This window comes from Eumetopias jubatus, unplaced genomic scaffold, assembly GCF_037043125.1.
Source record: "Eumetopias jubatus isolate StellerSeaLion01/CBP00866 unplaced genomic scaffold, mEumJub1_p1.0 scaffold_11, whole genome shotgun sequence".
NCBI classification, from domain to species: Eukaryota; Metazoa; Chordata; class Mammalia; order Carnivora; family Otariidae; genus Eumetopias; species Eumetopias jubatus.
Window position 1 is genome coordinate 69940776 of NW_028274817.1, and position 20836 is coordinate 69961611.

Consider the following 20836-nt stretch of genomic DNA (forward strand, 5'->3'; position numbering starts at 1 on the left):
ACAATGAAAAGACAAATAACCTAAATTTAAAATTGGCAGAAAACTTGAATAGACATTTCTCCAGTGAAGATAAACACATGGCCAATAAGCACATGAAAAGATGCATTCACTTTTCTGCACCTCCTACCTTGCAGAAAGTGGTCGCTTTTCTATCTGTAGAATTGCAGCAAATCTTTTCTTCTTAGATCTCCGGTTGAGTTCACAGGTGTTGAGAATGATTTGATAGCTATCTAGTTGAATTCCAGGGACCAAACAAAACTAAGGTCTCCTACTCCTCCCTTATTTAAATTCTAGTTACCATATATGGTAAAACTGATTTCAGGTTTAGAATTTAGTGATTCATCACTTACATATAACACCCAGTGCTCATCACGAGTGCCCTCCTTAATACCCATCACCCATTTAGCCCATCCCCCGCCCACCTCCCTCCATCAACGCTCAGTTTCCCTCCCTTTTTTTTCTCATTCCCCTGTGTTCATCTGTTTTGTTTCTTTTTCTTTTTTTAAAGATTTATTTGAGAGAGAGAGAGCACAAGCAGGGGGAGCGGCAGGCAGAGGGAAAGGGGGAAACAGGCTCCCTGTGGAGCAGGGAGCCAGATGTGGGGCTCGAGCCCAGGACTCTTGGATCCTGACCTGAGCTGAAGGCAGATGCTTAACTGACTGAGCCACCCAAGCGCCCCTGTTTTGTTTCTTAAATTCCATATCCGAGTGATATCATATGATATTTGCCTTTCTGTGACTGACTTATTTTGCTTAGCATAATAAATATTTTTTACATTTCAGCTTTAAGTTCAATTAAAAGCAATGAGAATACTGGCAAAAGTTGTCAGAATGAACTCTATAGCTCTTTATTGAACTTTATTAGAAATTACAGCTAGCCATAACCTAGATAAAATCTCTTTGAGTCCTCAAGAATTTTTAAGAGTTCTAGGGCTCCTGAGACCAAAAAAAAAAAAAAAAAAAAAAAAAAAAAAAAAAAAAAATCAGAGCTATAGGATTGGTCTGGAGCTGTGACTGACAGCATCAATATCACCTAGGGGAGATGCCTAGGTGGCTCAGTTAGTTATGCGTCTGACTCCTGATTTTGTCTCAGGTCGTGATCTCATGGGTTGTGGGATCGAGCCCTGCGTTGGGCTCTACACTCTACTGGGAGTCTGCTTGAGGATTATCTCCCTCTGCCCCTTCCCCCCAGTCATGCACATGTGCATGCACTCTCTCTCTGCTAAATAAATACATCTTAAAAAAATAAAGGGTCTTTTAAGAAAGTATCACTGGGAACATTTTAGGAATGCAAATTATTGGATGCCACTTAGACCCAGTGAATCAAATTCTGGAGGTAGAGCCCAACAATCTGTGTTTTAGCAAGCCTTTCATATAATTCTGTTTTATGCTAAAATTTGAGAATATTCATATTTTTGACATATGTTTGACAGAAGAAAAATTGAGTAGCTACTCACAGAAGGATGGTCAAAGGAAGATTATTTTCAAAATAGAGTATATATAAACATAGGTTGAATATAAAAAGCAAGGGAGAAGAAGACTGGAGGAGTTGGATAAAGAGGTGTCATATACCAGAAGATGGAAAGGAATCTGATCAATACATATATAGGGGGATAAAGAAGCATTTATCTAGTGCCTGCTGTGTGTGTGTGTTGTAAACATGTATATGTCAGTATATATAAGTCAGTGGTCTGTGTAATAGAGGTAAAAAGATCTATAACGTTAGTATGTAGTACCTCTCTTACAGGAGCTTAAGGTAAATTTTGTGGTAGATAGAGATGTGTAAACAGATGCAATACAACAGGGTAATTGCTTTAAAAGAAATGTGAATGATGTTCCACAATAAAACAAAATATGAGCAAGTAACTGCTGTGAAAATTAAGACTGAACTTTTCTGGTAAGGAAAGGGGGCATAAGATAGATATTTTATTTTATTTTTTTAAGATTTTATTTATTTGACAGAGAGAGACACAGCGAGAGAGGGAACACAAGCAGGGGGAGTGGGAGAGGGAGAAGCAGGCTTCCTGCCAAGCAGGGAGCCCGATGCGGGGCTTGATCCCAGGACCCCGGGATCATGACCTGAGCCGAAGGCAGACGCCCAATGTCTGAGCCACCCAGGCGCCCAAGATAGATATTTTAAATTGCAGAGGAGAATTAGATGTTGGATAAGGGAGCGCATGAGTTTTGTCGAAGATGGAAGGTGAAATAATTTGGGTGAGGGGTGCAGTAGGAAGATAATGGCATATTATGGGAGTACTTGAAGAATGTGGAAAAAAAAGGCTTGAATATCTGAGTGGGAAATGTCCTTAGGAGATCAACAAAGAAACTTAGTTTTACTGAGCATCCACTACGTACTTGACATGGTACTGGGAGCTGTAACGTTTTTGATTGCTGAGCTGAAGTGAGGGTTTACTTGAAGTTAGCATAAGTTTTTAGTGGATCTGTTCAGCATAGTTTACTGTCATTTGATTATGTTGTCATTATCACTTAGTAGTATATTAGGTGATGGTCAGTCTATCATTTAATTTCTTGCATAAAAGTTATAACCCACTGCTGTTAAGTAGTAGTTCAGATCCAACCTTGGAGCTTTTCTTCTAATTAAGGGGAAACCTAAGTTCCTTGGTCCATATAATACTTTATGGGTCTGCTAGGATACGATTTCAAAGAGGTTTCCTCTCTTTTTTTAAAAGATTTTATTTATTTATTTATTTGATGAGAGCGAGAAGAGCACAAGCAGGGGGAGTGCAGACAGAGGGAGAAGGAGAAGCAGGCTTCCTCTGAGCAGGGTGCCTGATGCGGGGCTCGATCCCAGGGCCCTGAGATCATGACCTGAGCCAGAGGCAGACGCTTAACCGACTGAGCCTCCCAGGTGCCTTGCCAAAGAGGTTTCCTCTCTTTAACAGTTAGTACCACATAACAGCAGATAACCTCTTTTATTAAAATTCTTGGCACTAGTGGTAGCGTTGACTGCTAAAATTATTCACATTTTTGTATACTGTCTTTTTATTTTTTTAGAGAGGTAGGGAGAGGGGGAGGGGAGAGGGGTAGAGGGAGAGGTAGAGAGAGAATCTTAAGCAGGCTCCACATGGAGCCTGACATGGCTCCATCTCACGACCCTGAGATCATGACCTGAGCTGAAATCAGGAGTCAGACACTTAACCAACTGAGCTACCAGGCGCTGTCTTAAAGTTTACGAAATGCTTTCACATCTGTGATCTCATTTGATTCTCCTAAGTTCAATCCTATGTGGTAGATATTACTTGTCTTTACTTTACAGTTAAGGAAGTTGAGGCTCACAGAGGCTATGACTTGCCTAACTTCACTGAGCAAAGAAGTAGAATTGTCAAATAACTGTGTGGTACACCTGAAACTAATAGAACCTTGTATGTCAACTGTATTTTTTTTAAAGATTTATTTATTTATTTTGACAGAGAGACAGAGAGAGGAAACACAAGCAGGGGGAGTGGGAGAGGGAGAAGCACGCTTCCCACTGAGCAGAGAGCCTGATGCGGGGCTCGATCCCAGGACTCTGGGATCATAACCTGAGCCGAAGGCAGACGCTTAACGACTGAGCCACCCAGATGCCCCTGTCAACTGTATTTTGATTAAAAAAAAAGAAGAAGCAGAAAAACTGGGAATCCAAAGCCCCTATTCTTTTTACTACATCAGTATAGGCTGGGCATCATCCCAGATATAATGAATCAGAATTTACAAGTGATGGGACCAGGGCATGTGATTTTTGAAGAGCTCCATTGGTGAGTCTGATGCTCACCAAAGGTTGCTGGAGCATTACATCATGCTGCTTCTTCTTTAAGACTTCTTGTACCCAAATTCTCTGTCTTTTGGGTTTGAGATACTGATTTGTGGCCCAATAAGATGAATAAATTTTCAAAACTAGCTTGAATTATTAGAGATTTCATTTCCACTGAGGTAAAATCTGATTAGTGATGGATACTTTATGGATTTTTTACAGCATTATATTGCTTTATATGTTATAAGAACAGAAAACATTCTCCAATGTGGGGTTTGACACTCAGCATTTCTCTTTTGTGATGATTTCCTCCACCTTGAATAATGAATCAGTCAGCAAGTATTCATCAAACATCTATTTGTATAGACATGAATAATATTTTGTAAACTCTGTAGATAATTGAGATTTGGTTTATTGAGGCTCTTGTGGTTACAATTTATTTTTCCCTTTAATACAATCTAGCATTTAAGCCTTAGAGGAGGGTTTTTACTCAGCAAGATGTCAAGCTTAATATTCAGCAGGTAGATAGAGGAGAAAACTGAAGAGAAGCTGGCTTCTTACATTCTTCATCTTTTCTTCTCTCTGCTCAATTATACCCAAAGCACAAGAATATTTGATATCAAATAAGAGAGAGAAAAGAACACAGAAAATATAGGGATTTTCCCCCTACAAAGTACTTCATCAAATTATTTTCTTGTATATGTCCATGTTTTTTTATTATTTGTTTATTTATTTATTTATAAAGATTTTATTTATTTATTTGACAGAGAGGCACAGGGAGAGAGGGAACACAGCAGGGGGAGTGGGAGAGGGAGAAGCAGGCTGAGCAGGGAGCCTGACCCGGGGCTCGATCCTAGGACCCTGGGATCATGGCAGACGCTTTAGGACTGAGCCACCCAGGCGCCCCATCCATGTTTTTTTTAATATGGCTTGTCAGTAAATTTTAAATGACTGAAACAAGCCTCTTCTACAAGTGCCTATGTAATGTGTGAATAATGTTTTCATTCATTTGATGTTGTTCAGTCAGAATGATAGAGCTGACAGGAATCTTAGAGATAATATTGTCCTGATTTTATGGATGAGGAAACTGAAACCATTAGAGTGTAAGGTTCAAGGTTATATATAATAAATAGCAGAGTAGCTCTTCTGGCTCCAAGATGGGATTGCACTTACCTGCCTTTCATAGCAGATATTCACAGCAGTTCAGACTATGAGGTTATTGTGAGCCTGTTTTAGGACAAAAGACTCCTATTTAACATTTAAAAATCCCTCTAATGTGGAGATAAATACAAGAGTTATTCAAGTTGGGGAAGCATCTATTAGACATGGCATTATATCATAATGTAGTAACACAAGATTGTATACCAGTTTTACCATTTCCAGAAAAAAGTAAATGACTCCCATCACTATCAACTCTTGCGTTACCCAAGATTCTTCTTATTTTTTTGTATTTTGAGCTGGCTATTATGTTTAGCTAGACCAATTAGTGTTGCTAAAAAGATTAGAAAACAAATTAAGACTTTTTAATGAGAGTTAAAAATATGTTGAAATTGGCTTATAGACAAATAGCTTGTTATTTCATTTTAACCAATTATTGATATTTTTTTCACTTTCTCAGGCATGTGCTCAAGGGGATTTTCAAAGAGCATCTACATGTGCACTGCGATGTAAGGATATGTTGATGAGGTTCCCCCAAATGGTGAGTGAAATCTCTGCATTTATTTTCCAAGAGTTTGAAAATATGCTATATCAGGTTCTAGGTAGAATCATGACTACTTCATGTAGCCCTTCAGAGATTATATTTGAGGTCAGTTCCACTCATTTAGCTGATCTTTGAAATATTTTCTTTGTTCTTTACCAGAAAGGGTGTTTAAAAATGCAAAAGGCTATTTCTTAAAATTTCTTTGCTTTCCCTTTTATTGTCAGACCATTTTGATAATATTTCCTCCATATTTCAAGCTATGTGATGAAAGAATGGAAAAAAATGAGTTTATTTCCCTGCTGTCAAGGTCGATAGCAGTTAATCATATCACTGCCATTGTATTTTTGTATATTGGGTTGTGGGGGTGTGAGACAATTGATAGGGTAAATAAATCCTACTTCCCAGTCTGGTTCTCATCAAAATTCCAGGGTTGATAATTTTTAATTTTTCTACTTTATCTCCCTTTTCTATTATTTCTTTCTTATTTCACTGCCTATGTCTATTTCACTCTTTACTATCACAGAGGGAATTGATAAAGATATATTTGGATGTTAGGGTGAATGTTCCTAGGGCTTCATGTATTTTACCTAGTTGTGAGTTTGGTCTTATTTTTCCCCAAAATTCTGTGTTATAATGTAGAACTTAATTTAGTAAATATATATTAACAATTATATGCTAGGTACTCTTCTAGGCTTTATTTTTGTATTTTATTTATAAAATTTTTTTTTAAAAAGATTTTATTTATTTGAGAGAAAGAGAGAGAGAGCACGAGCAGCGGGGAGGGGTTGAGGGAGAGTGAGAGGGAGAAGCAGACTCCCCGCTGAGCAAGGGAGCCTGATGTGGGACTTGATCCCAGGACCCTGAGCTGAAGGTAGACGTTTAATTCACTGAGCCACCTGGGTACCCTCTCTTCTGGGCTTAAAAAAATTTTTTTTTAATTAAATTTTTTTTTATTTTTTAAAGATTTTATTTATTCATTTGAGAGACAGACAAAAAGCAGAAGCAGAGGGGAGAGGGAGAAGCAGACTCCCTACTGAGCAGGGAGACTGACGTGGGGCTCGATTCCAGGACCCTGAGATCATGACCTGAGCCAAAAGCAGATGTCTTAACCATCTGAGCCACCCAGGCACCTCTAGACTTTAGAAAAAATTTTAAAGCAGGGGTACCTGGCTGGCTCAGTCTGTGGAGCATGTGACTCTTGATCTTGAGGTTGTGAGTTCAAGTCCCATGTTTGGTGTAGAGATTACTAAAAAAAAACTCCATAAAATTTTTAAAAAGTTAAAAAAATTTTAAGGCAATTTCATATTTTTAAAAAATGTTACAAGAATAGTATGAAGAACTCTTTTCATCCTTTGCACAGAGACCTCATTAAAGTTTCCCTAAACTGTCCTCTATACAAAATGGAATCAATCTGTTATTGTACCTTGTCTCTTTCAGTCTGGAACGCTTCCTCACTCTTGCTTGACTTTCATGACTTCAGCAGTTTTGAAGATTACTGACCAGTCATTTTGTAGAATGCAACTTAGTTTTTTTAATTAAAAATTTTTTTGAGATATGATTGACATATTGTATAAGTTTGAAGTATACAGCATGTTGGTTTTATACATTTATATACTGCAATATGATTACTATAATAGTGTTAGCTAACACCTTTATCATGTCACATAATCATTGTTTTTTTTGTGTTGAGAACAGTTAAGATCCAGTCGCTTAGTAATTTTGAAATTTATAATACAGTGTTGTTTACTGTAATTACTATGTTGTGTATTAGATCTTCAGAACTTACTACTAGCTGCAAGTTGCTACCCTTAAGCAACATCTTCCTAATTCCCCCACCCTTAATTTGAGTTTGTTCAGAGCTTCCTCATGTTTAGAAAAAATTATGACTCTGGGACCAGAAAATCACAGAAGTGATTCTGTATTCTCCTCATGGCTTCCTATTGGGTGGCAGATAGGATTTGATTTAATCTGTTATTGATGGTGCTAATTTTGATCTCTTGATTAAAATGGTATCTTCCAGGTTTCTCTAGTATAAACGTATGTATTTTTTCCCTGTGTTATTCATAAGTATTTTGTGGGGTGATACTTTGAAACTATATGAAGTCTAATTTCTCATCCTACTTTACCATCCATTGATATTTCTTGCCTAAATTAGTACTGTGATGGTTGACAATTGGCTCTTTTTCTTTATTTATTTCTGTATTTGAGAGAGAGTGAGAGAGAGCATGAGAGGGGAGAGGGTCAGAGGGAGAAGCAGACTCTCTGCTGAGCAGGGAGCCCGATGTGGGACTCAATACCGGGACTCCGGGATCATGACCTGAGCTGAAGGCAGTTGCTTAACCAACTGAGCCACCCAGGCGCCCTGACAATTGGATGTTTTTCTAATTCCATCTTTCTTTCTATATTCACTAGTTGACATTCTACTATAAAAACATTTTTATTGGGCGCCTGGGTGGCTCAGTTGGTTGGGCGACTGCCTTCGGCTCAGGTCATGGTCCTAGAGTCCCGGGATCGAGTCCCGCGTTGGGCTCCCTGCTCAGCAGAGAGTCTGCTTCTCCCTCTGACCCTCTTCCCTCTCATGCTCTCTCTCACTGTCTCATTCTCTCTCAGGTGGATGAATGAAATCTTTAAAAAAAATTATAAAAATTTATTGTGGGAAAATATATATAACATAAAATTTGTCATTTTAACCATTTTTAAGCATATAATTCATTGGCATTAAGTACATTCACAATGTTGTATAACCGTCACCACTATCAGTTTCCAAAAATTTTTATCACTTCAAATAGAAACTCTGTACCCATTACATAGTAACTCCCTATTACTTCTTCTTCACAGTTCCTGGCATCCTCTAATCTACTATCTATGGACTTTCCTGTTCTAGATATTACATATAAGTGGAATCATATAATATTTATCCTTTTATGTCTGGCTTACTTCATATAGCATTAATATTTTTAAGACTCACCCATGTCATAGCATGTATCAGAATTGTATTCCTTGCTATGATTGAATCATATTTCATTGTATGTACATACCACATTTTATTTATCCATTCATCAATTGATGGATACTTGGGTTGTTTCCACCTTTTGGCTATTGCAAATAATGCTTCTATGAACATTGATGCATAAATATGTTTGAATCCCTGTTTTTATTATTTTTTTGAACCCTTGTTTTTTTTTAAAGATTTATTTATTTTAGAGAGAGAGTGTGAGCACAGAGAGGGGCAGAGCAAAAGGGAGAGAAGCAGACTCCTGCTGAGCGCTGAGCCCAACGTGGGGCTCGATCTCACGACCCTGAGATCATGACCTGAACCAAAATCAAGAGTCAAATGCTTGGGGTGCCTGGGTGGCTCAGTCGCTAAGCGTCTGCTTTCGGCTCAGGTCATGATCTCAGGGTCCTGGGATCGAGCCCCACATCGGGCTCCCTGCTCGGCGGGAAGCCTGCTTCTCCCTCTCCCACTCCCCCTACTTGTGTTCCCTCTCTCACTGTGTCTCTCTCTATCAAATAAATAAAATCTTAAAAAAAAAGAGTCAAATGCTTAACCAACTGAGCCACCCAGGTGCCCCTTGAACCCTTGTTTTTAATTCTCTTGGATAAATATCTAGTATTGGAATTGGTGGGTCATAAGGTAATTCTGTGTTTAACTCTTTGAAGAACCACCAAACTGTTTTCTGTAGCAGCTGCACCATTTTGCATTCCTGCCAGCAATGTATGAGGGTCCAGTTTTTCCATATCCTCACCAACTCTTATTTTCCAGTTTTTAAAATTATTATAGCCATCCTAGTTGGTGTGCAGTCGTTTCTCATTATGCTTTTTTTTTTTTAAAGATTTTATTATTTGAGAGAGAGAATGAGAGAGAGCACGAGAGGGAAGAGGGTCAGAGGGAGAAGCAGACTCCCCGCTGAGCAGGGAGCCCGATGCGGGACTCGATCCCGGGACTCCAGGATCATGACCTGAGCCGAAGGCAGTCGCTTAACCAACTGAGCCACCCAGGCGCCCTCTCATTATGCTTTTGATTTGCATTTCCTTTGAACATCTTTTCATGTGCTTATTGGGCATTTGTATACCTTCTTTAGAGAAATGTCTATTAAATTCCTTTGCCTATTTTTTTCTTTGCCTATCTTTATTTTTTTATTTTTTAAAAAATATTTTAATTTATTTATTTGAGAGAGAGAGAGAGTGAGAGAGAGCGCATGAGAGGAGAGAGGGTCAGAGGGAGAAGCAGACTCCCTGCTGAGCAGGGAGCCCAATGTAGGACTCGATCCAGGGATTCCGGGATCATGACCTGAGCCGAAGGTAGTCACTTAACCAACTGAGCCACCCAGGCGCCCTCTTTGCCTGTTTTTAAATTGGGTTGTCTTTTGGTTGTTGAGTTTTAAGAATTCTTTATATGGTCTGGATATTAAAGCCTTATATGGTTTGCAAATATTTTTGCCCATTCTGAGGGTTGTGTTTTCATGCTCTTGATAGTGTCCTTTGATGCACAAAAGTTTTTAATTTTGATTAAGTCCAGTTTATCTATTTTTTCTTTTGTTGCCTATGCTTTTGGTGTCATTTAAGAAACTTGCCAAATCCAAGGTCATGAAGGTTTTTGTGTTCCTTTGAGAGTTTTACAGCTTTAGCTCTTAAATTCAGGATTTTGATCCATTTTAATTTTTGTGTATTGTGTGAAGTAAGGGTCCAAGTTCACTATTTTGCTTGTGGATATCCATTTATTCTAATACCATTTGAAGAGATTCTTTCCCCATTGAATGGTCTTTGCACCCTTGTCAAAAACAAATTGACCATAGATTTCAGACTTTATTTCTGTGCTCTCAGTTTTGTTCTATTGGTCTCTATGTCTATTCGTATGCCGGTACCCCACTATTCTGGTTATTGTTTTGTTCTGCTGTACATTTGAAGTAGGGAAGTGTGAGACCGCCAACTCTGTTCTTCTATTTCAAGATTGTTTTGGGTCTTCTGGGTCCCTTGAGATTGAATATGAATTTTAGCATAGGTTTTCCCATTTCTTCAAAAATGGTGATTGGGATTTTGATAGGGATTACACTGAATCTATGTATCTATTTGGATAGCATTGTCATCTTGTGATGCTAAGTTTTCCAGTTGTAGATGTGCTGACAATACTCCCATCTTTGGCTCTCCGTCTTGTTCATGTCCATTCAATGAGTTCTCCTGGGGCTACATGTTTTGGGCCCCTTGGAGATTAATATACACACCTTAGAAATGCCCACCAAAGCTGGAATGTGGGGAGGCCTGTTTTAGCCTTTCATGAGTGTGTTAGAGATAGTATAGTCTTTCCCCATCTTGATGCACACATAGAATCATGAAGTCTGTTAAATGTTAGCTCTCAGTTAGGTGCATGCAGACCCTTTGAAGTGCATACATACCCTTTGATCTCACTACAGTGCCCTCCCTCGTGTCCCCTTGCTCAATAAAATCTGTAGACTAAGGTCTAGACTTTGTGGAAAATAGCTGCAGCTGCCCTTATCATCATCTGCCCAATCCTCCTTGTCAGTTACCCTAAATAAAACTGTGTAAACTGTATGGAGTTGCCTACTTCATTTTTCAGCCTCAAAGTGGCTTCTCAGTTTGGAGGACACCTTCTAACACCAACCCATGAACATGGGATGTCTTTCTATTTATTTAAGTCTTCTTTAGTTTATATCAGTAATGTTTTATAGTTTTCAGTGTACAGTTCTATACCTCTTTGGTTAAACTTATTCCTAAATATTTTATTCTTTTTGATGATATAAATGGAATTATTTTCTTAATTTCCTTAATTGAGGGGCGCCTGGGTGGCTCAGTCATTAAGCGTCTGCCTTCGGCTCAGGTCATGATCCCCGGGTCCTGGGATCGAGTCCCACATCGGGCTCCCTGCTCAATGGGGAGCCTGCTTCTCCCTCTCCCACTCCCCCTGCTTGTGTTCCCTCTCTTGCTGTCTCTCTCTCTCTGTCAAATAAATAAAATCTTCAAAAAAAAATTCTTTACTTGATTGTTCATTTCTAGTGTATAGAAATACAACTGATTTTTGTGTGTTGATTTTGTAACCTTCAACTTTGCTGAATTCACTTAATACCCATAAAAGGGCTTTTTTTTTTTTTAAGATTCTTTAGTATGTTCTATGTGTAAGATCATGTCATCTGTGAATAGAGATAGTTTTACTTCTTCATGTCTAATCGGGATGCCTTCTTTTTTTTTCTTTTTTAATTGCTCTAACTAGAACTTCCAATACTGTTTTGAATAGGAGTGATGAAAGCTGGCATACTTGTCTTGTTCTTGATCTTAGAGGAAAAGCTATTGGTCTTTGACCATTGAGTATGATGTTAACTGTGGGTTTTTCATTACACAGCTTTTGTCATGTTGAGGAAGCTCCTTTCTGTTCCTCATTTGAGTGTTTTCATTGTGAGAGGTTGTGGAATTTGTAAAATACTTCTTTTAAATCAATTGAAATTTTCATGTATTTTTCTATAATTTTTGATATATTGTTATTTTCTTTTTTGAGAGAAGACTGCATACATCATGCACCTTTACTGCTTAATACTGCAGTGTATATTTCTTTCTTTCTTTTTTTTTTAAATAAACTCTATCCCCAACATGGGGCCATGTCACATGATCTACCAACTGAGCCAGCCAGGCGACCCCAGTGTATATTGCTTAAGAATAGAATATTCTCGGGTTCCTGGGTGGCTCAGTTGGTTAAGCAACTGCCTTCGGCTCAGGTCATGATCCTGGAGTCCCAGGATCGAGTCCCACATCGGGCTCCCTGCTCAGCAGGAGGTCTGCTTCTCCCTCTGACCCTCTTCCCTCTTGTGCTCTCTATTTCTCATTCTCTCTCTCTCAAATAAATAAAATCTTTAAAAAAAAAAAGAATAGAATATTCTCTCCTTTATAAACACAGAACAATGATCAAATTCAATAAATGTAACATTCATAAGTACTTTATAATTCATATTGTGATTTTGTTAACTGTCCAAATAGTGTGTACTTTATAACATTTGTTCTCCCCCACCCCCAACCAGTCCAGGATCCAGTTCAGAATTATGCTTGCGTTTGGTTGTCCCATCTCTTTAGTATCTTTTAATCTGCCTTCATCTTTCATGAAATTGGCATTTTCAAAACAGCTTTATTGAGATATGGTAAATCATATACATTTAAATTTTATAGTTTGATGTGTTTTGGCATATGTGTACACACATGAAACCATCATCACAATCAAGATTATGAACCTTTCTATAACCCCGAAAAGTTTTCTGTTGTCTCCCGTTCCTCCTCCCTTCCTCCCACCTTTTTACCCAGGCAACCACTGATTGGTTTTCTGTCTTTATAGAGTAGTTTGCAGTCTTTTGTATTTTTATATAAATGGAATCATGATTTGTCTTCTTTTACTTAGTATAGTGATTTTGAGATTCATCCATGTGTTTGTTCATGTCAGTAGTTTTTGTTTATTTGTTCGGTGGTGAAATAAGAAGGGAATTTATTTCAGTGAGGCCAACACTGGGAAGAGAGCAGACTAGTACATGTAAGACTGTCTCCCTAGTAGTTTGTTTTTTATTGCAGGTTAAAATTCCATTATATGGATAGATCACAATTTGTTTATTCCCCTGTAGATGAGATATTCAGATTATTTCTAGTTTTTAGCTGTTTTTTTTTTTAAATCTAATACAAACGGAACTGCTTTAAACATTCATGTGTAAATCTTTTTGTGGACATGTGTTTTTATTTCTCCTGGGTATTCTAGGAATGAAAAGGCTGGGTCATATACTAGCTATATGTTAACATTTACAAAAATTTTATATATGTATTTATATAAATTTCAGGTATACAGCCTTACACTTTGACATCTGTATATAGTACAAAGTGACAAGTCTAGTTATACCATCCGTCACCATACAATTGATCTCCTTTGTCTTTCTCCATCTGACTTATTTCACTTAGCATAATACAAGAGAATGGAGGAAGGAGAAAATAAAAACCAAAATAGGATTTCTGCACTGAGTAACTGAAACCAGAACTAGAGATACTTTCTCAGTGTGCACCACGGTACTTATGCTTAGTTTCTGGCTGCATTCATTTAGGCCGTGGTGTACCAGGGGAAAAGAATGATAAACCACCACCATCTTGGTGTTACTTTGAATTCTGGTATTCTTCCCCAATCTGTCTTCTACTATGTTCTTTTCAGAGACCTCAAATAGTTTCATGCAGTTGGTCCAGGTTTTATAGTTATATTAAGTGGGAGAGAAAGGGTGGCATGTACTTATTCTCTCTTATCTAGAGCTAAACTCGATTTATTTTGATGTTCACCTTTTCCCAGATTTTACCATTAGGAGCCCCTATAAATTGACTTCTATGCCTTTTTTGACATATTGCCATCACCTGTGAGTACTTCTTTCCTTTCTGTCCCTGTAAAATGTTCCAGGCTCATCCTGTACTCTTCACTTAAGCCATGGAATTAGCTATTTCTCTCAGTTGGTTTGGTTCCTTTTGATGGAAAATGTTATTTAGAAGCCAAGATCTGGACGGTACATGTGCTTACTGCTTTTGGGGGTGTCACTGCTGTCAGACTGTCTCAGTGAACAGAATGTGTGTGTGTTTATTTCTTCACACATTTGTATATATAGATACCTATATATTTATATACAACATATATATGTATGTTATATATATATCTATATATATCTATATACATATGTATATTTGTACACACACATTTCCATCCATCTTTATATGTAGCATCTCAGTATAGCTATTTATCTATCTATCTATCTATCTATCTATCTAATCTACTGAAAGCCATGATACATTCAATTTCAGTGTAATGCCAAAGTGTTCATCCTATTGTTCTCCCTTTCCATATTTCTAATTTTCTTCTCCAGTAATGAGAAACCTAGTTTCTATTATCTTTAATATATTTGCTTATTTAATTAGTATCCCCTGTATGTAACCAATTTCCCATCTCCTCTGCCACCCTCTCTCTCCTCTACCTGCTCATGCTCTAGCTCTTCCTTCTGGGCCTCCGTGCATGGATGCACACTCCCCTTAACCTGCTCCAACACCCTATTCCTGGCCATTACTCCACGTAGAGGCTTTCTTACCCTTCTTAGGCTCTGAGTCTCCATACTTGTCCGATGGGTGGATGAACAATACATTCTTATACTAGCTGATTGCATGGAATCTTATCAGGGAAGCCACTCAGTCCCAGAGTCTTTCTCCCTCTGGAAAATTATAGAACTATAAAAATAAATTCCGAAAATCCTGTAATTCGAGTGGCTATTGTTACAGAGAAGAGAAAGCACACAAAAACTGGGTACCAGGAATAGCTGACTTGACATCAGGATGTCCCTAGCCCTTGGAAGAGGATTTTATGAAGCTCTAAAAAAACAAAAACCAAAAAAACCTACTCTGAAGAAAGTTAATTAGCTTCTTTTTTTAAAGATTTTATTTATTTATTAGAGAGAGAGAGCAAGCACAAGCAGCGGGAGTGGCAGGCAGCGGGAGAAGCAGGCTCCTCTCTGAGCAAGGAGCCCGATGCGGGACTCGATCCCAGGATCCTGGGATCATGACCTGAGCCAAAGGCAGACGCTTAACTGACTGAGCCACCCAGGCATCCCAAAACTTAATTAGCTTCTATTTTAAAGTAAATGTATGCCATACAACAGTTCCAGGGGCTTGATGGAGGTGTTGTGAAATCAAATAAAGAAATGGTTGGAAATAACTAGTGTCCAGCTTTTTTATAGGTGCATAGTGAAAAATCAATTAATGGGAATAATTGGGACATAGTGGTATTTTGTTTAACTGAACTTTGTTTCGTGAGAGTTAGAAAATTCTTCCAATTTGAGCATTTTTTTAAAAAGATTTTGCGTATACTTAGCTACCTTGGTAAGTAGAACATAGAGACTCTCTTTTTGATATTTGAGACTCTTGTAATTACTCAAAACAAGGCTTGTGATCTATGTGTACAGCATTGTAGGAAGGAGCTACTTAATGGGTGTGGCTAGTGGTGAGATATTTACTGCTCTGAAAATCAGTGTCCACAACTGTAAAACGAGCGTATGACAACATGGTCTCAAATGTTCCTTCAATATAAAAATTCCTAGTGCTTGATTTAGAGAAGCCCTGGGCAATAGCCCAGAGTGTGTGTGTATGTATATTTTTTATAGCAAAGCTTTCTTTTAGCAGATTGCTTACTTAATTCATTTACCTGTTTCTCCTCAAAGTTTGAAACTTTAATTGGAATTTTATTTTCATTAGTTGATTCATGTGTTCAGCTTGCTTTTATCGTTTGTTTCTATTTTTAGATTGCTCTAGAATTTATTTTGAGTATAGAATTTTTATTTCATTTTGAAACTTTTCATTTACACAAGGAAAATGGCCAGTTGGTCTCTAAAATCCTTTGCAGTAATTAGTTCAAGATTCAGTTAGATTTCATTGCTGCTTTGTTAGGGGCGCAAAGTTTCTAAATGAAGTAGGCTGCCTAGACTTTTATTAACATGATTTTATTCTTTTGTCTATTTAAAGTTACCATCTTGTAGCCAAATAATTGAAACATATGATTTTACATATTTAAGAATTTGTACATATCTCTCTGTAGTAAAAATCTAATCTCATGGCACACAGATGAATTATGCCTCTGGAAGTAAAATTCAGTTTTCTGCCTGTTATGGGTTAGTTAGGATATAACTGCTTTCTCTGACCCTTTCCACCCACTGCTTTATGTATCTGGGAGAGCATAAATCTCTTAAGGGCATCAACTTTCATTCCAAACTCAAAATCATTTGAGCCTTAAAAATGACTCATTGGAATCTTTGTAATGGCATGTTCCACTAAATTTTAACTGAATTTTATACTTTTTAAATAAATACATACAGCATATGGAAAGCTTGACTGTAGTAAGGCTCTTTATATATCCATTAGAACACTAATTCTTTTGGGGCGCCTGGGTGGCTCAGTTGTTGGGCGTCTGCCTTCGCCTCAGGTCATGATCCCAGGGTCCTGGGATCGAGCCCCACATCGGGCTCCCTGCTGGGAGGGAGGCCTGCTTCTCCCTCTCCCACTTCCCCTGCTTGTGTTCCCTCTCTCGCTGTGTCTCTCTCTGTCAAATAAATAAATAAAATCTTAAAAAAAAAACAACACTAATCCTTTTAACAAACATCAGTATTTATTTTTAGTTCAGGCTCTTAATTGTTATTGTTATTTTTTTTTTAAGATTTATTTACTCATTTTAGAGAGAGGGAGAGAGAGCGCAGGGGAGAGGCAGAAAAGAGTGTGAAGCAGACTCTTTGCTTAGTGCAGAGCCCCATGCTGCATGGGTCTCCATCCCACAACCCTGAGACCACGACCATAGCTGAAACCGACTGTGCCACCCAGGCACCTCAATCATGGTTATTTTTAAATGTATGGTTTACTTTTTATTCTGACTTTATATATGTAATTTTTATTTTTTATCACTGTATATATGATAATGGTTTAATGAGAAAAATAGTTCTACAATTCTTGTTATAAAATCATCAGTCCCCCCCAAAAAATCAAATCAAATCATTAGTCCCTCCCACCCCATTTTTTAATCTTGCAGAACTGTTACTTTCAGTTATTTTAGTTGGTTGTTTTGGTATTTACCTTCCCATCTCTGAGTAGTGTTCTTTTACTACTACTACTTCTTGATTTTTTTTTTTTACTACTTGGTTTTTTTTTTTTTTTGATTTAGGTTATCATCTGTTGACTTCCCACTTTAGAACATGAATTTAAATCCTTTTTGGCCTCCCCTTCCCCCACCACTCATATGCCTACTTCCACTCTCACTCCATCATCTCTATATAGTTATGCCATAATTTTGATTAGATCAATATTCAGTGTTTACACTGCTATGTTTATGTAAATGCTATTTGTAGTTGAACCATATAGGGTACTATGATTATTTTTTTCTTTCCTGCATAACATTTTGTTTTCCCTGGAGTTAATAATTGTATTGGTTTTCCTGATTGGTTAGTATTATATGTACTTAATATGATCTCTTTCCCAATATTGTTTCTCCCCTAATTATGTAGACTTTTCAATATGTTAAAATATTTTAGTTATTTTATCAGTTTCATTTGCTCAAGGAAATCTCTTCTGTAGTTTCTGATCTGCTCTAATCTGGGCAGGTTGCTCTCTAAGCATGTTACACAGTTGTTGTTTGAGATATTCTTCCTCCAGTGACTTGGGAATTCCCTTCAGCTCTCTTAGTTTGGATCCCTATTTCTGGATTTCTGTGTCTTTCTTTTTGTGGTTTTACTCTGGCATTTTTGTAGGGCATATCCTGCAGTATCTTCCTGAGAACAGTTGCTTGGGATATAGATTTATTTATTTATTTAAAGATTTATTTATTTATTTTAGACAGAATGAGAGCATGAGTGGGAGGGGCAGAAGGAGAGGGAGAGAGAATCCCAAGTAGACTCTGTGCTGAGTGCTGAGCCTGACGTGGGGCTCAGTCTCAGGACCCTGAGATCATGACCTGAGCCAAAACCAAGAGTTGGATGCTTAACTGATTGTGCCACCCAGGCGCCCCTGGGATATAAATTTATTTAAAGACTTTGCATGTGTAAACATTTTATTCTACCATCACACTTAATTTATAGTTTGGATGTGGAATTATGGGTTAGAAATCATTTTAAAGATTCCATTACATTGTCTTCTAGGTTCTGATGTTACTGTTAAGAAACATGATGCATTCTTTTTAGTTTTTTTCTCCAATATATTTATTTTTATTAAAGTAAGATTCCTATAACATAAAATTAACCATTTTAAAGTTTACAATTCAGTGTCAGTATATTCACAGTGCTGTGCAACCATCACTTCTGTCTAGTTCCAAAACATTTTCATCATCCTCAAAGGAAACCCCATACCATTAAGTAGTTGCTCCTTATTACCCCTTCCCAGCCCCTTGGAAACCATTAATCTGTTTTCTTTTGCTATGAAGTTACCTATTACAATATTCCATGGCATGTGTAAACCACATTTTGTTTATCCATTCATCTGCTGATGGACATTTGGGTTGTAGCCTCAGCTATTATGAGTAATGACGCTATAAACATTCATGCATGTGTGATTTTTTTAAACTTTTAAAAAAAATTTATTGGGTGTTATTTTTTCTTATTTTATTTTTTTAAATTTAAATTCAATTAATTAACATATAATGTGTTGTTGGTTTCAGAGGTAGAGGTCAGTGATTCATCAGTCTTATATCACACCCAGTGTTCATTACATCATGTGCCCTCCTTAATGCCCCTTACTCAGTTACCCCATCCCCTTCCCTTCCAGCAACCCTCAGTTTGTTTCCTATGATTAAGAGTCTCTTATGGTTTGTTGATTTTTTAAACTTTTTAAAAAACTTTTTTTGTTGAAGTGAAATTCACATGGTATAAAATTAACCATTTTAAAGTGAACAAGTTCGTTTAATACATTCAAAATATTATGCAGCCATTACTTCCATTTAGTTCCAAAACATTTTCATCACCATGTAACCATTAAGCAGTCACTCCCTACTGCCCCCTCTCCCGGGATACTGGCAGCACCAATCTACTTTTCTGTATCTGTGGACTTACGTTTTTGTGGCTGAATAGCATTCCACTCTATTGATATACCACAATTTCTTTATCCATTCATTGGTTGGTGGACCTTTGGGGTTGTTTCCACCTTTAGACTACTATAAATAGTGTTGTCCTTAACATTTGAGTACAAGTATTTAAACACCTGTTTTCAGTTCTTTTGGATATATATCTAGGACTGGAATTGCTGGGTCATAAGGTAATTCTGTGTTCAACTTTTTAAAAAAGGATCTTTAAAATTTATGTTTAGAGAGACAGAAGCTCACAGGGGAGTGGGAGGGAGGGAGAGGGAGTCTTAAGAAGACTCCATGCTGAGCGTGGAGCCCAACATGAGGCTTTATCTCATGACCCTGAGGTTACGACCTGAGCCGAAACCAAGAGTCAGATGCTTAACAGACTGTGCCACTGAGGCGCCCCTCTGTGTTCAACTTTTTTTTTTAAAAAGATTTTATTTATTTATTTACCAGAGAGAGAGAGAGTGAGCACAAGCAGGGGGGACAGCAGGCAGAGGGAGAAGCAGGCTCCCCACTGAGCAAGGATCCCAATGCAGGACTTGATCCCAGGACCCTGGGATCATGACCTGAGCCAAAGGCAGACGCTTTAGTCAACTGAGCCGCCCAGGCATCCCTATGTTCAACTTTTTGATGAAGCGTCTGTTTTCCACATTGGCTGTACCATTTTACAGTCCCATCAGCAATGTACAAGGGTTCCAATTTTTTCACATCCATCCTCACTAATGCTTGTTAATTTCCAGTTTTTTTTAAGTTTTTAAGAAGTTTTTATTTAAATTCTAGTTGGTTAACATATAGTGTAATATTGGCTTCAGGAATAGAACTTAGTGATTCATCGTGTACATATAACACCCAGTGCTCATCTTAACAAGTGCCCTCCTTAATACCCATCACCCATTTAGCTCCTCACCCACCCACTAGCAACCCTCAGTTTCTTCTCTATAGTTAAGAGTCTCTTATAGTTTGGCTTCCTCTCTTTTTGTTTTCCCTTCCCCTATGTTCATCTGTTTTGTTTCTTTTTTTAAAAGATTATTTTTATTAATTTAATATTTCAGAGAGAGAGGGGGAGAGAGTGCAGAGGGAGAGGAAGAGAGTGAATCTCAAGCAGACTCCCCACTGAGCATGGAGCCCACATGGGGCTCGATCCCAGGACCCTGAGATCATGACCTAAGCTGAAATAAAGAGTTGGACACTTAACCGACTGCACCACTCAGGCACCCCAAGTTTGATTAAGTTCTTTATAGATTTTGGATACTAATCCTTTATCGGATAGGTCATTTGCAAATACCTTCTCCCTTTCTGTAGGTTGCCTTTTAGTTTTGTTGATTGTTTCCTTTGCTTTGCTGTGCAGAAGCTTTTTATCTTGATAAAGTCTCAGTTCATTTTGGCTTTTCGTTTCTCTTGCCTCTGGAGACGGGTCTAGTAAGAAGTTACTATGGCTGATATCAAAGAGGTTGCTGCCTGTGTTCTCCTCTAGGATTTTGATGGTTTCCTGGCTCACGTTTAGGTCTTTCATCCATTTTGAATTTATTTTTAAATAGTGTTTGGTGTAAGAAAGTGGTCCGGTTTCACTCTTTTACATGTTACTGTCCAGTTTTCGCAGCACCATTCATTGATGAGACTGTCTTTTTTCCTTTGGACATTGTTTCCTGCTTTGCTGAGGATTAGTTGACCATATAGTTGTGGCTCCATTTCTGGGTTTTCTGTTCTGTTCCATTGATCTGTGTGTCTATTTTTGTGCCAGTACCATACTGTCTTGATAATCACAGTTTGTAATACAGCTTGAT

At 37.8% G+C, this 20836-nt stretch overlaps 1 protein-coding gene across 1 annotated transcript in view; it reads left to right on the forward strand.

Moving 5' to 3' along the window:
* Positions 1-20836, forward strand: part of TEX11 (testis expressed 11) — a 281592-nt gene that overhangs the window by 30167 nt on the left and 230589 nt on the right. The window contains exon 7 of the mRNA XM_088028563.1: positions 5369-5449. Within this exon, the coding sequence (XP_087884689.1) occupies positions 5369-5449 (81 nt within the window). The remainder of the gene's footprint in view (positions 1-5368; positions 5450-20836) is intronic.